We start from the raw sequence: 14,511 nt of genomic DNA, 5'->3' as shown, positions 1-14,511 counted from the left end.
TGGGCTGTCTTAGATGAATCTGATCAGTGGAAACTATACAGGGCAGACCACAGCATGACTCCTGTGAATGTACACTGTGGCAGGTTTGTGTTTTACTGCGGCTAAAACATCTGTCTTCCCAACCAGACCATGATGTCCTGGAGAACTTGGCTAATGTTTGGCATTTTCTCTGTGATTCTAGCTCTAGCCTGCTGTCATCCTTTATAGGGTTAAGCCCTGCACACTGATGGTATCAGTTCTCTTTGGTGAAATAGTCACTTTTGCATATAATTTGAATGTAAATGCTATATTTAAAACCTTGGAAAACATGTGTTTCAGAACCTAGACTTCTCAGTGGTGATATCAACATCTGTCTATAACAATACCTATACCATACATAAGTGGTAAGCCTGACAGAATCTAATACTGCACCTATAATCAAGCACATTAATGCTTATGCAGTAAAATTATGAATTGGCATACAGCATGAGATGAGTAAACCCTTTCATTACATATTATAATACCTCAAAGCTCACATCTGGTCAGGCGTTGCTACCAGAGAGTTATAAAAACAAAATAGATGGGGGTTTGATAAAGCTTGGAGGGACTTGAGAGATCTAGAGTAGACAGTAATTAGAATACATTATATATATGTATGAAATTATTGAAGAACAAATAAAGCAATAACATTCTTAAATTATGTAAATTTCCCATGCTTTCTTGCCCTGTAATCTTACATACACAGTATTTTTCATAATTTAGACAAAGTGTTCTGTGACATGTATAAATAGATATTCTACCTATAGGTTATTGTCATTATTAAAATGCATTGCTCAGAAATTAATTGTTTCCTTACCCCCTGAGCCTTGATTTTCCTCCTCACCCATCTTTCATTTTTTCTTCAGGGCTCCCTATTTCTCTCCTTCATTCCTGCACATCTGCCTGGTTTTGTTCTTCTCAAAACCAAAATCTTGGAGGAGGGGGAGGTTGATGTATTTCTCATTTACCTTCTGTACAATTCCCTGTAATAAGGAAAGAAGCTGTGATCTTGTCAGTATCTCTTTGTAAATGGGAGTCAGCTTACTGATGAAGGAGGCACCCTTCATGTGTCTGTTTATCACGACCTGGGTTTATCTACTCAGTTTTGTGGAAAAACCACCTTGGGACCATGGAAATGGGTAGTAGGCTATTGCTGTACTCTTTAGGAACCTTTTCTGCTATACCAAAAACAATGATAAGAAACTGGAAAGCTTGGGTGGGTTAATCCATGTTTGAAACAAAGCAGGTGATGTTGTTTCTGTTCTCCAGTCTTTTGTCCAATGTATCCTGAAGAATATTTTTGGACAGTTCATTTGCCCATTTTATGATGTGACATTTATTTGTTACCTTTATTTCTAATTCTGGCTGATTTACATATGCTGTGCTTCTCTATTTGCCTGTATCTTCAAGAAAGCTACCCTTTATAGAGCTATTAAAAGAAATGTTTCCTCTTGTTCTTAGTCTCATAGGATGCTTTTCAAGATAGACTTAGCATTGCTGTTCATTTAATGATGAGTCAAACAAATAGAAGAGAAGAAATAGTGAAAAACAAAACAGAGAGGTGAGCTGAGGGAGGCAGGATTAGCCCTACACTGGCTATATTATGCTGAATGCATATGGACAAAGCAGACGCTATAGTGGCATCTCTGCTTTCTGTGCACCACTCTTAGCAGTGGTTATAAGGACATCCCCTTTTGGGGTTCCCCAATCTAGAAAGAGCTGGGGCACATTGTCAGTATAATACCTAGATATGTTCCCTAGCTAACACTGAATAAATTGATATTGATATTGTATTCTGGAAATTTTTAGTATAAGAAAAAGATAAATAGCCAGACTGTTGACCAGTGACCAAATAACCACCAGGACTCACTGAGGCATAAGCTGTTCTTCTCCTATTGTTGTTTATTTGTCTCAGAGACTAATGGTAGTTATGAGAGGCAGGAAAATAGATTTTCTTTCCATTTATAATTTTCTTAGATAAATTTTTGGAAAAGAATCAAAATATATATGCAACATGGGTAAAATGTTTGTTTTTTTCTTCTCATAATTCTTTTGAGGTGGTAGTGTAGTTATTTTTAAGAACCCTATGCCATCGCTTTGTTGCAGCGCATTATCAGTGATTACAGAAGCCTCCCATCTCCAGATAATGTTTTCTAAAGAATATGTTTTTCTTAAAGAAGAGTGTGCAGAATCCAGATGCTTGGAGGGCCAGTGAGAAGGCTTCCTCGGTAAAGGCACTTGCCACCGAGACTGATGACTTAGAGTTCAGTTAAGTCCTATGGCTTGTCCCCTGACCTTCACATGTGCACAGTGCCCACACTCATATACAAAGAAACACACAATGACTAAATAAGTAAACAAACAAATAAGTTTGGAAAGGAAAGATGCTTCTGTAAAAGACCTTGCTTGGCAGATCACGATGCTGATGTTGTATAAAGGTTTGATACTTCAGTTCTAGTTTTAAACAAGTGTCTTTCAAAGTTTGTGTATTTCTTCAGTTTGAATTCACTCCCAGACATAATTATGGGTAACTTAATATTGTAGAATAAATATCATTGGGCCCTATTCATGTGGAAATCTGTCTTCTTATGCTACTGAGTAGATTCAGCAAAGACAGATTCATTAATAATATGGCTATACTGTGTTTACTTTTTTCATTTTAAAAACTTTTCAATAAAATGAGCTTCCATGTTTCTGTCTTGTCTCACTTCTCACATTGGCCCTCTCTTGTCCTCACCTCAGAACCTTTGAACCACTAGCAGCCGTCTTTATTTCTGTGTTTTTTCCTCTATCCAACCTCACAAATCTTGCTGTTACCTGTCCTTACTTTGCCCTTGTGAGACATTCCTTTAAGACAAGGCTCCTGAAGCCTTGTCTTACATTGTACACTGTACACTGCAGGCACACAGAGAGGGGAGGAGGGAAGCATGGCTGCACACACCTGTGCCCCTGGCACCTGGAAGAAAGCTGGGCTAGTGATGCATATGTCTGCCTACCGGAAGCCAAAATAACTTCTCAGTGGAGCCAATTCGATCAAAGACAAGCAATTCAGTGGAAATATAGTTCATGTGGTTCCTTGGCATTTTGTAGACAAAACAAACTAGGTGACGGATAGTGTGAAGCACTTTCCAGCTGCTGCTAATGGTGTTTCCTAAAGCTGTGCTCACTAGGGTCAGGAGCCTCAACCTTCAGGCTGACATGTATAATACTGTGCAAGGGACAATATCAGCCCTGTGCCTGTTCTTGTATAGCTAAAAACTGAGAATTTGGACTTTGCATAATGTTCAGTTTCATGGATTTCTGGTGAATTTCAAAACTGTTTGCTGATCAAATACTACACAATCAGAACAAGGTAGTGACTATTATTCTAGGTGGTTGATTCCTAATCCATGTGCTCAGTGCTCCCTAGGGATCAGGGATTAATTGTAAACGTCTCATTATTACTTTCAGATGAACCTATTCCTCCTCCAGTAGATACTTAAAATACTACAAATACAGAGATCTGTTAGATTTTTCAATCGTCCATTAATATGCTTTCTTAAATGTACTCTAAATGTTCACTTTCAATATCTAAACAATATTGCAAACCTGTTAAAGGAAGCATAGTCCTATGGGGACACACATGAGTAAGAAAGAAGCAAGGAGAATCAACTGGTCTGTGACACTGGTCTGGCAGTTGCTTTACTCAGCTTTCTGTTATTATAACAAATATGCAAGACAAGCAAGACATCATAGACAATGGCTTTGATCCGGGCACTGGGGAGGCTGAAGCACAGGGATCTCTGTGAGGTCCAGACTAGCCAGGGATACATGGTGATATTCTGTCTGGAAACAAGGATTAAAACCAACAAAAAGTACAAGATGATAAGCTTCTTAACAGGGGAGAGATTGTTCTTGGCCACAGTTTAGGAGGTTTTAGCCCATGATTGGCTGGCCTGTTCCTTGGAGGCCAGAGGCACAGCAGTTCATCATGGCAGCAGCATGCAAAAAAACAGTGCTTTTGACTGGAGGCCAGTGGATGAGGAGGGGGGAATGAGGAGGATGGGAAAGAGGGGGGAGGAAGGGAGAGAGGAAGGAAGGCAGGCAGGCAGGCAGGAAGGAAGGAAGGAAGGAAGGAAGGAAGGAAGGAAGGAAGGAAGGGAAATAGAGCACCCAGGGTTGTCAAACAATCCCCCACTAGTCCCTGTCCCTCAAAGGACCTAAGGAGCTATGTGAAAGGCCTATAACATACAGCCCTTTAAAGGACATTAAGGGCAAACTGTAACAGTTGGTCAAAGTATTTAACCTAATGAAAACCTGTTTAATAGGCTAAACATATCCCCTTCACCTCCTTAATAATATTTTTTCTCTCAATATTTTTCCCTCATAATATGTTCTTTGTTCTGTTTTGAGTACTTGGATACATCATGGATCTGACTTCCATATTTCTTGTTATTTGCATGCATAGTCATTTTCTAGGGCTGTGATAAGAAAAATACAACAGCAGTAGCTTAAGTGAGAGGCATTTATTTTCTTAGTTCTAGAGGAAATAGTACAAAGGTGAAATGACTAGCAGGTTTGGTACTGTTGTTAGAAGCCCTCTTTTCATGAGAGACTTCCTTCAGTATTCTTACATTGTTCTTTCCCATGTGTATACATGCCTGGGTTTCATCTGTGTCTTAATGAACTGCTATAAGAATACAAATGAGGAGCCAGCTGGTGGTGGTGCACACTTTTAATCCCAGCACTTGGGAAGCAAAGACAGGCGGATCTCTGTGAGTTTGAGGCCAGCCTGGTCTACAGAGCAAGTTCCAGGACAGGCTCCAAAGCGACAGAGAAATCTGGTCTTGAAAAACAAACAAACAAAAAAGTGAAAAAGAATACAAATAAGTTTGTATCAGGGTCTCATTTTAACTTCATGACTTCCATAAGGCAAATCTGGTCAAATTCTGAAACATACTAGGTACTTGGATTTCACTGCACAATTTGGAGGGATAAAGTTGATCCCATTTGCTTTTGATGACTCTGGTATTCTCAGGAATATACATGCCTAATGGAGTCCGGAGCATGGTGAGCAGGGTGGCCATGTCCGGCTTTGTCCAGACGCTACTATTTTACTCCATTTGTCCCGATTTAACTCTGTGCCCTTTGTCTGTCAGAAATGTCATATTGTGATAACTATGATGTAGACATTCACTTATTTTGGTGTTAACTGGAAAATATTTTTGCTTGCACTGGTTTCCTTGCTTATAAAGGAGACACTGTCTACCTCATGAGTCATTGTGCAAACTAAGTCATATGTGTAAGTCATGCAAAACACTGCCTTTTGGTGTCACTAAGTGTAACATGGAACAATGCAAAAAGCACAGGTGATGATTATGTTTGTCAGGTGTTGATTTTATGTGTCACTTTGGCTGCGTCACGGTACCCAGATATGCTGTCAAATAATATTCTAGATGATTTTGTTTTTCGATGAGACAGTCTGTCTTCCATACTGAGGGTGAGCCTCCTCAAGTCAATGGCAGGCCTGAATATAACAGTAGACTGAGGTACTCAGTGCAAGAAGAGAATAAGAAGCACATTGCACTGTACCTTCTCTACCTCATCAGCTGGCCCAGCCTCCAACACTGACTGCTTTTGGTTGAGCTACAGCCTTTCCCTGGTTCTCCATTCTGCTAGCCTCTCAGGCCAGATTTTGTATTTGCCAAACCTCTCTAATCACATGTGCTACTTATTAAGATAAATGTCCTTATGTGTATGAATCCTGTTCCATTTACCTAAACATCCTCTCTAATGTAGCAGGTAGGGAGGCCAAAGCTATGCCCAACACCCAACTTTTAATTTTTAAAACTTCATATGCATTTTAATTTTGGGCATTTGTATATTCACTGTATTTCCCCCTTGTCTGTAGACACATATCAATAAAAAATTTAAAAAGATATTGGAAGATAATTCAGCAAGTGATTAATCATTTTCTGTACATAAAAATATCAGTATTTTTAAAGCTTGACTTACACATTTCTATATCACCATTTTTAATATTATTGATATTACCCCCCATAATTTTTACCATTGCTATTCATGATTTTTAAAATTAACTCTTTCAGGAAGTGGGAATGGTACATTTAATACATTTTCAGAACAAAAAACCCCAATGAGATTAGTTTCAGTAAGATGAGTGTGGAGTATAAAAACAGAATTAAATCACTGCATCTAAAACTGAGCTCCAAACTAAGCAAGCAAGCAAATGTATTGGCAACAGCTCAGCCGAGTTAAAACATTGGCAAATTACCCCTATGATAAAAGTTAAACAGCTTGGAAAAGCAAGTCAGTGCTTAAGATACAACTGAGTTGATGCTATCAAACCTAAAATAGGTTATGATGGCGGAAACAGACCACTGTTATCTAACTCAGCTGATCCTAGACTGGAGCAAAGCTCAACAGGAGGTGCAATCTGATAAGAGATCATCCACATCCAGTGAAGTGTTTTCTAGCTGGTAACATTGTTGGCTGGCATGGTTCCACGTGTGTGTGTGTGTGTGTGTGTGTGTGTGTGTGTGTGTGTGTGTGTGTGTGTGTTTATGTGTGTGTACATGCATGGGGTATGCATGCACATGAGTGAGCATGTTTATAGGAGCTAAAAGTTGATACTGATTGTCTTTCTCAGTTACTTTCCACCTTGTATTTTGAGATGGGCTGTCTCAGTGTTCCTAAAGCTTGTACCTTGTACATTCAACTAGATTCACGCAGCTTGACTAGCTGCCCAGTAAGCTCCAGGGATCCTCCTGACTTTACATTCCAGAGCGGGTATTACAGGTGCATGCTATCACATTTAGACTTGTTTCTTAGTGGGGTGCTGAGGATCATTCTCAGGTCCTCACACCTATGTGGCAGTCACTTACTTGACTGAGCCATTTCCCCACTCCTTGTTGCCATGACTTTTTAGGGTGTTCTAGGATGTGTTTCAGCCTGTCTACTTTTCATACTTCAATATGCTTGTGATGGCATTTCAACCCATGAGAGCATTCCTGTTACTCCCACGCCGCTGAAGCCAACTGACTAGCAATCCAAATTCTGTTGACTCTGTGATGTAACAGATGATGTAACAGATTATAAACATCTAGCTAGTGATTAGGATATGAACATCATTAAGAAGGAGGAGAAAATTTCCTCATTTAAAAAGTAATTTTGACATTTGGACATACTCAAACTGAATAAAATGAATTAAAAACAAACAATACTGAATGTAAGTAGAAACAAATGAACCTGCTTATAAATTGAAAACATGACTCACTTGGGAGGAAAAGGAATGTTTAAACCAACTGTGAACACAGCCAACATCCTTACAATAAAGTGCATTTGAGCTGCTATGGATAGAAAGGTCTGCCCCAGGAATTTGCACTGCACTTTCCTCCCATTGTAAAGTACTGGAAAGATAGGAACCTAGGTGTTGGAAGGTGGGGCATTTGGGAGGTGATTAACATTACATAAGGCTTCAGCATAGGGAGTCTATGACAGAGTGATTGCTCAGAAAACTTGATTTTTACTCAGTAAATTTGTTATAGGTAGAAATTATGGAATAGTTATGTTGAAACTATTTTTATATATTTTAGAGTCATGCAAATGAGTATTTATTATATATACAGTGTTCTGTCTGCAGGTATGCCTGCAGACCAGAAGGGAGAACCAGATCTTATTACAGATGGTTGTGAGCCACCATGTGGTTGCTGGGAATTGAACTCAAGACCCCTGTTAGAGCAGTCAGTGCTCTTAACATCTCAGCCATCTCTCCAGCCCACAAATGAGTATTTAAATGTTTGGGGAAACCACCTAGTCACTATGGAGGAAGTAAGGTAAACTATAAATGCAATAGGTGAAGGGCAGCTTTTTGGGTGCTGGTTATCATATCTGTGAATATATTTCCTGATTTCACACTCAAGACCATTAGCACATCTAGTACCAGATGTTGCTTATGCTAAAAGGAACCAAAGTACCTGCTGAGGGAAATATCTGATTACACATGGAACAGATATGAGATCCAGGGTGAGCCTGAAATACCCTGTGGTACCCAAAACTAAGTGCTTAAAGATTGAAGGTGACATGTGTAAGGGACACACAGAATCCCGCTGACCAAACCTCAAATATCCAAGCATCCTATAAACAAGCAGAAGATAGGAATTGGATTTTAAGAAGGAAAGAAAAAGAAAGAAAGAAAGAAAGAAAGAAGGAAGGAAGGAAGGAAGGAAGGAAAGAAAGGGGTAATGAAGGAAGGAAGGAAGAAAAGAAAAGAAACAGAACAAAAAAGGACACCTTGCAAGCACACAGGAAGTTGTGGCAGGAAGATTTCTCTGAGTATCAGTGTAGTCTGAATATGACCCAGATAGTGAGTTACAGGCTAACCTGGACTGCAAAGTGAAACTGTATCTCAAAAACCACACACATGCATATATACTGTAGGGAGCTGCAGAAAACCGCACCCAAAAGATGGCGCCGGTTTCCGCCTTCCGCCAGCCCGACGGCGAGCGCTCTCTGTGGTAAACAACTCCAAATAAGGCAAAGGTCATGTATCCTCTTAATTCTGCTTGGAGACAACCTATCCTGGCGCGCCACGTAGGGTTAGGTGATTGGTAGATATAGACTATATCAAGCCCCGTCTCCCTCGGCCCGGGTCCGCCGCCATTATACAGTGTACAAAGCAAAGAGGTTCCCGATTAAACTGTGTTTAAAGAAGATTCCTCGGTGTGGCGTCTTTCTTGCTGGTCAAGGGTGGACGCCGCAAGTGGTGGCCCGTACGGGGAAGCCGCCACCGCCACGAGTGGTGGCCCGTACGTACGGGGAATCAGAACTTCTCACAGTCGGGGGTAAGTTCCCAAGGTAAGTGGAACTGTAAAGTCCGCGGTGAATGCGGAGATAGGTCTCCGGTAAAGGAGCACCAAGGTCCTCGGGAAAGAGGCGATAAAGTCTCCGGTAAAGGAACACCAAGGTCCTCGGGAAAGAGGAGATAGGTCTCCGGTAAAGGAGCACCAAGGTCCTCGGGAAAGAGGAGATAGGTCTCCGGTAAAGGAGCACCAAAGCCCTCAGGAAAGAGGCGATAAAGTCTCCGGTAAAGGAGCAACAAAGCCCTCGGGAAAGAGGCGGTAAAGTCTCCGGAAAGGAGCAACACTGTTTGGGACAAAAGCGAACCGAAAGTAAAAAACCTCGCTTCTGCTTTAATTTGCAGAGTGAGAGTAAGTTAATGGACCCCGCTATTATAGTGGTGATTTGGCTGCTTTTTAACATCGAAGTGTGGGCTTTTATTTTCTGGTGGTGTTATCCGACTTACAGTGAGAAATCAAAGGAGAAACAGAAAAGGGATAAGAAGCAAGTTTATCCTTCTCTAGGAAGGTTGAGAAAGGAGTTAAAAGAACCAGGAGAGGATTCAGAATCAGAGCAGGATATATGTGAGGATAAGGACATCATAGAGGAAGAGGAGGAAGAGATTATTGAGCTCATGGAAAAACATTCATTAAAAGTATCAGAAAAACAGCGTCCTAAAATGGCGACTATAAAGCAAGGGCACCGCCCTACCGCTCCTCCCCCCTACTGCTCGAAAGAGGAAGTAGGAGGTCCTGGTTGCTCCACCTTCTGTCCGGAAGTGTGGCGTACGGTTCGCACTGAGCTTCAGGTTACTCAACCACTGGCTTATCCAGTTTTTACAGACGGTAACAGAGATATCATGAACCAATTGACTTTAAAATTGTCAAAGCTCTGGCAGAATCGGTACGCACCTATGGGGTGACAACAGCTTTTACAATTGCTCAGGTAGAAGCGCTCGGTCGCTACTGTATGACACCCAGTGATTGGACAAATTTGGTAAGAGCTTGCTTATCACCAGGACAATATTTAGATTGGAGAGCTTTTCAAATTGAGTTTGCCAATGATCAAGGTGCGATTAATCGCACAGCTGGTGATCAATATTGGGATGTGGACATGCTTCTTGGTCAAGGACGTTTTACACAGCAACAAACAGGATATCCTCCTCAAGTGTATGATCAGATTAATCAAATAGCCATTAGGGCTTGGAGGTCTCTGCCTAACAAAGGTGAGGTCAGTGGAAATCTTACAAAGATATTACAAGTTCCTATGGAACTCTTTTCAAACTTTGTGGCAAGAATGGTAGAAGCTACAGGAAGAATGTTTGGGGATCCAGATACTGCTATGCCTTTGATCAAACAGCTGAAGGAAATAAATAGATGCAAGTCATGGGGCCTGTGCAGCATGGTTTACCATTGCTGTCAGCCCTACCCAATCATAAAGAACCTGATTTGTGATGTGTGCAGGATAGTGTTAGGTTTGCTTTTACTTTACCTTCTATTCTCCATACCATTATATGAGTGGGTGGTTTTACCCCAGGGTATGGCCAATAGCCCCACTATGTGTCAGCTTTTTGTGTGTCATGCTATTGCTCCTATTAGAGAGAAATACCCTGCTGTGAGATGTGTCCACTATATGGATGATATTCTCTTAGCTAGTAAGGAGTTGAAATTGCTGCACTTAGCATATGGAGATTGCATTGGATATCCAATCTACCCTTAATGCTCAATTGAAAGGTGGCATTATGGTTTTGAATCAACACATTGATCTATTGCAGGAACAATTGGATACTTTATGGTAACTGGCACAGTTGGGATGTGAATGGAGAATGCCTGGTTTGTGTATAACAGCTGTTTCCTATCAGAATTATTCCTTAACAGCAAATATGTCTAAACAACCTTCATAGTATCTTCTAGGCAACTGGTCTGGGGATTTTGAAAAGCTGATGCAGAAGCTGAGACTCTCCATAGTGCATGTAAATTCCACCAGGGTCGACATCTCGGTTGCGGAAGGACTGTCTGCGTGGATCACTCAAGCCATAAATCATCTAAAAGAGTGGGCGGGAATGGGTGCCCTGGGAGGAATGCTTATCCTAGTTAGTTTCATAGCCTTATGGTGTATCTACAGGATGAGGGTCACACAACAGAGAAGTAATACCATGATTACACAAGCCTTTAGTTTAGTTAAGGAATGGGCTGGAGTAGGGGTTATGTTTTCCATGATGCTGTTAGCCATTTTTGTTTTCTTGTGGTGCCTATGCAGGATCAGGAAGTCACAAAAATCCCAAGCTGCTATGTTGGTACAGGCCTTTGCTGCTGTGGAAGCAGGACAGTCCCCTCAAGCATGGTTATCCATGCTGACAGACAAATAGATGTCTGTCTCGCCCTTGCTGAGTGAGTGATGCATATCTGAATCAGTCATGCTCAATGACGGGCACCTACCCTCATGCTGAGCGAATAAGCATACATATGTTCCCTTCAACCTAAGACATGAGCCTATGAGGGCGACACAGTGACTCTTTGACGGGTAAGATAGGGACACTGGGGTTAAACCTAAGACAGAGATGACTGAAATCTGACAACAGATAGATACTGCTACTCCTATAATATTAAAACAAAAAGGGGGAACTGTAGGGAGCTGCAGAAAACCGCACCCAAAAGATGGCGCCGGTTTCCGCCTTCCGCCAGCCCGACGGCGAGCGCTCTCTGTGGTAAACAACTCCAAATAAGGCAGAGGTCATGTATCCTCTTAATTCTGCTTGGAGACAACCTATCCTGGCGCGCCACGTAGGGTTAGGTGATTGGTAGATATAGACTATATCAAGCCCCGTCTCCCTCGGCCCGGGCCCGCCGCCATTATACACTGTACAAAGCAAAGAGGTTCCCGATTAAACTGTGTTTAAAGAAGATTCCTCGGTGTGGCATCTTTCTTACTGGTCAAGGGTGGACGCCACAATATACCATAATAAAACACAACTGTATACATGACAAATAACAGAAATAGAGCAATTGGTGTTAATAGAGGAAGATGTCCATAAAAAGAAACTTGCAACTGAAGTTATAAAAGAAATAGTAGATGAAAATCACTTTTTAATAATCTTCAGTGTAAATAATTAAGTCACAATAGTGATGTGCAATGAAACCATTTGATGTGTTGTGCTCGGCATTCAGGGTGTTTATACTGTTTCTAAATGTACCCGTGCATTATTTATTATCTGAAAATGAAAACGTTTGTTAACTGGTAAGAGATATTGGGTCACTCTCACCTTGAGCTATTGAACTTCGTATTTCAGTAGTTGGGGAACTGATATTTCATGTCCCCTGATCAAACAGAGCTGGAAAAATACAGTATTAAGTACATTTTTTTCCTTGCCCAAAACATTTACCTTTTGTCTCTTCACAAGTGAAAAAGTCAGGCAAGTTGAGCTATAGGACATAGTACAAGTCAGTGTCCTGGACCTTGGGCTAAGTAAATTAGTTGATAATAGAAGCAGCATCATAACAGCAGGTGTAGTCTGAGATCCTTCGCAGGACAATTTCTTTTGAAATGAAGCGACTCTAGAAGACTTTCACTAGGGCAACTGGAATATGTGGAATATGGACAGTATATAAATTTTGTTACTGTATTAATATGAGCTACTTGGCATATGGCAGTGGTAATGTGCTCATGTGAGAAAGGGCTTTAGTTCTTTGATACATTTATGTCTTTAGGTATAAATTCCACACGGTATTAATAGCGTTCAAAATGTTCAGAAAACAAGTATCATGTATACGTTGATATGTGTACAAACAAGTATAATCTATATATCAATGTGTGTGTAGATGGGTATAATGCATACATTGATGTGTGTGTGGACAAGTATAGTGTATATGTTGATGGGTGGCAGATAAGTAAGTATATATATATATATATATATATATATATATATGTGTGTGTGTGTGTGTGTGTGTGTGTGTGTGTGTGTTGCTATATTGTAGACAAGTATAATGTATATGTTGATATGTGTGCTGACAGTTATAATGTATATGTTGATGTATGTGCAGACAAGTGTACATATATGTGGATATGTGTACAGACATGTACTGAGAGAGAGAGAGTTACTACAGCAAAGTATGGGTGACTGGTGATGTTTGCTGGATGGAACCAATTTTGTGCTTATTTTTAAGATTTATTTTCAGAATGATTAGAAGTAAAGAAACTGTTCCCAAGTCCCCAGGGCTTTTTGCTCTCCTTTGAGCTGATTCGATCTATATTTAAGTTACAGTGTGATTCTGGTTTCTTCTCTCCCAGCAGAGTGCTGCTCATCTCTATAAATGTTGTTTTCAATCGGCCATGATCTTGGTGCTTCCTCTCTATTGGTCTTCCACTTTGTTTGCCCCAAGTTCTGCTCCTTTCCCTGAGTACTTGTCCATGTCGCTTAGTGACTCTCCCTGGAAGCAGTCTCCACCCAGAATCACACCTGAACTCTGATTGCTCATCTAGCAAATGGAACAATGTTTTAAAGATATAATATGTATGTGGATCTTTATGACTGTTTAATGAAGGTCTCTCTCAGGCAATAGCTCTAGAGGACATCTGAGACTATAAACTGGATTTGTGTTTTCCTGGTCTGTGCAAACAAACTGTTGAGGGTGGAGGTTAATGTTGGAGGCAGCTCAGTAATAAAGCCAGGTTCCAATGCATTGTATGTACATGGCTTTTTGAACTTCTCTAAACTCAGTTTCCTGTTCTAAAAAGTTAAAACCATAATTCCCTCAAGTGACTGTTATGAAAGTTCAAGTAGCTGACACCTGTCAAGCCCTTGGAAAAATGCCCCTAAGTGTTTTTTGTGTTTCAGCACAGTCTTCCTTGACATGTTAGACCTGAATCAAATGTGGTTTTCAAGCTATTTATAATGGTCAGTATGAAATAATTTCTTTGTTGCTGTCTCTGTGTTCCCCCTGGATTCAGGTTTCTCTGGGACTTCTGCATGCCCATGCCACACATATCTTGTGGCCTCCAGAGCGCTGGCAGAGACTGAAATCTGTGCTTCCTCCAGAGCGATTCCCAGTCCCTACCAGTGAGGAGTGACTGCCTGAGAAGCCCATCATACGAGGAGCTGCAGACACCAGAAGCCTCCTACCAAAGAGAGATGCTCCAATGATGCAGAGCAAGAGACCTCTATGTATCTTTAAGGTGATCTAGAATTTCAAAGAAAGACTTTCAATATTAAACAGTATTAAATGACAACTGACTGTGTGTTGTATTTAATTCCATATTGTTTATCACCAATGATGCCAGCCTTGGAGAACATGAAAGCATTCTACCTGTATGTATTTTTATTTAAATTAGAAACAAGCTTCTTTTACATGTCAATCTCAGTTCTCTCTCCCTCCCCTCCTCCCCTGACCCCCAGAGGCCCCCTATCCCAACCCCTTTCTGCTCCCCAGGGAGGGTGAAGCCTTCCATGGGCTATCTTCAATGTCTGTCATATCATTTGGAGCAGGGACTAGATCCTCCCCAGAGTATCTAGGCTGAGAGAGTAGAGGGAGGCATTATAAAGCATGCTCCTCATTAGCTTAGGAGATCTTGTCCCTTTCCCCTTCTCCAGGGGACCATGGATGTCTCTCTTAGGGTCTTCCTTGTTTCCTAGCTTCTCTGGCAGTGTAGATTGTAAGCTGC

The 14,511-nt window shown here is 41.0% G+C and overlaps 1 protein-coding gene across 7 annotated transcripts in view; it reads left to right on the top strand.

Moving 5' to 3' along the window:
- The window catches only part of Immp2l (inner mitochondrial membrane peptidase subunit 2), an 874,875-nt gene extending 860,796 nt beyond the window's left edge, over positions 1-14,079 (top strand). For all 7 annotated transcript variants that reach the window (XM_035445042.1, XM_035445043.1, XM_035445044.1 and 4 more), the window contains one exon: positions 13,801-14,079. In XM_035445042.1, coding sequence (XP_035300933.1) covers positions 13,801-13,920 — 120 coding nt within the window. In that variant the 3' untranslated portion in view covers positions 13,921-14,079. The remainder of the gene's footprint in view (positions 1-13,800) is intronic.
- The last annotated feature ends 432 nt before the right edge of the window (positions 14,080-14,511 follow it).

The sequence above is a fragment of the Cricetulus griseus genome, chromosome 5 (genome assembly GCF_003668045.3).
Source record: "Cricetulus griseus strain 17A/GY chromosome 5, alternate assembly CriGri-PICRH-1.0, whole genome shotgun sequence".
Lineage (NCBI taxonomy): Eukaryota > Metazoa > Chordata > Mammalia > Rodentia > Cricetidae > Cricetulus > Cricetulus griseus.
The sequence above is the reverse complement of the archived record's forward strand: the minus strand, read 5'-3'. Positions and strand labels throughout refer to the sequence as shown.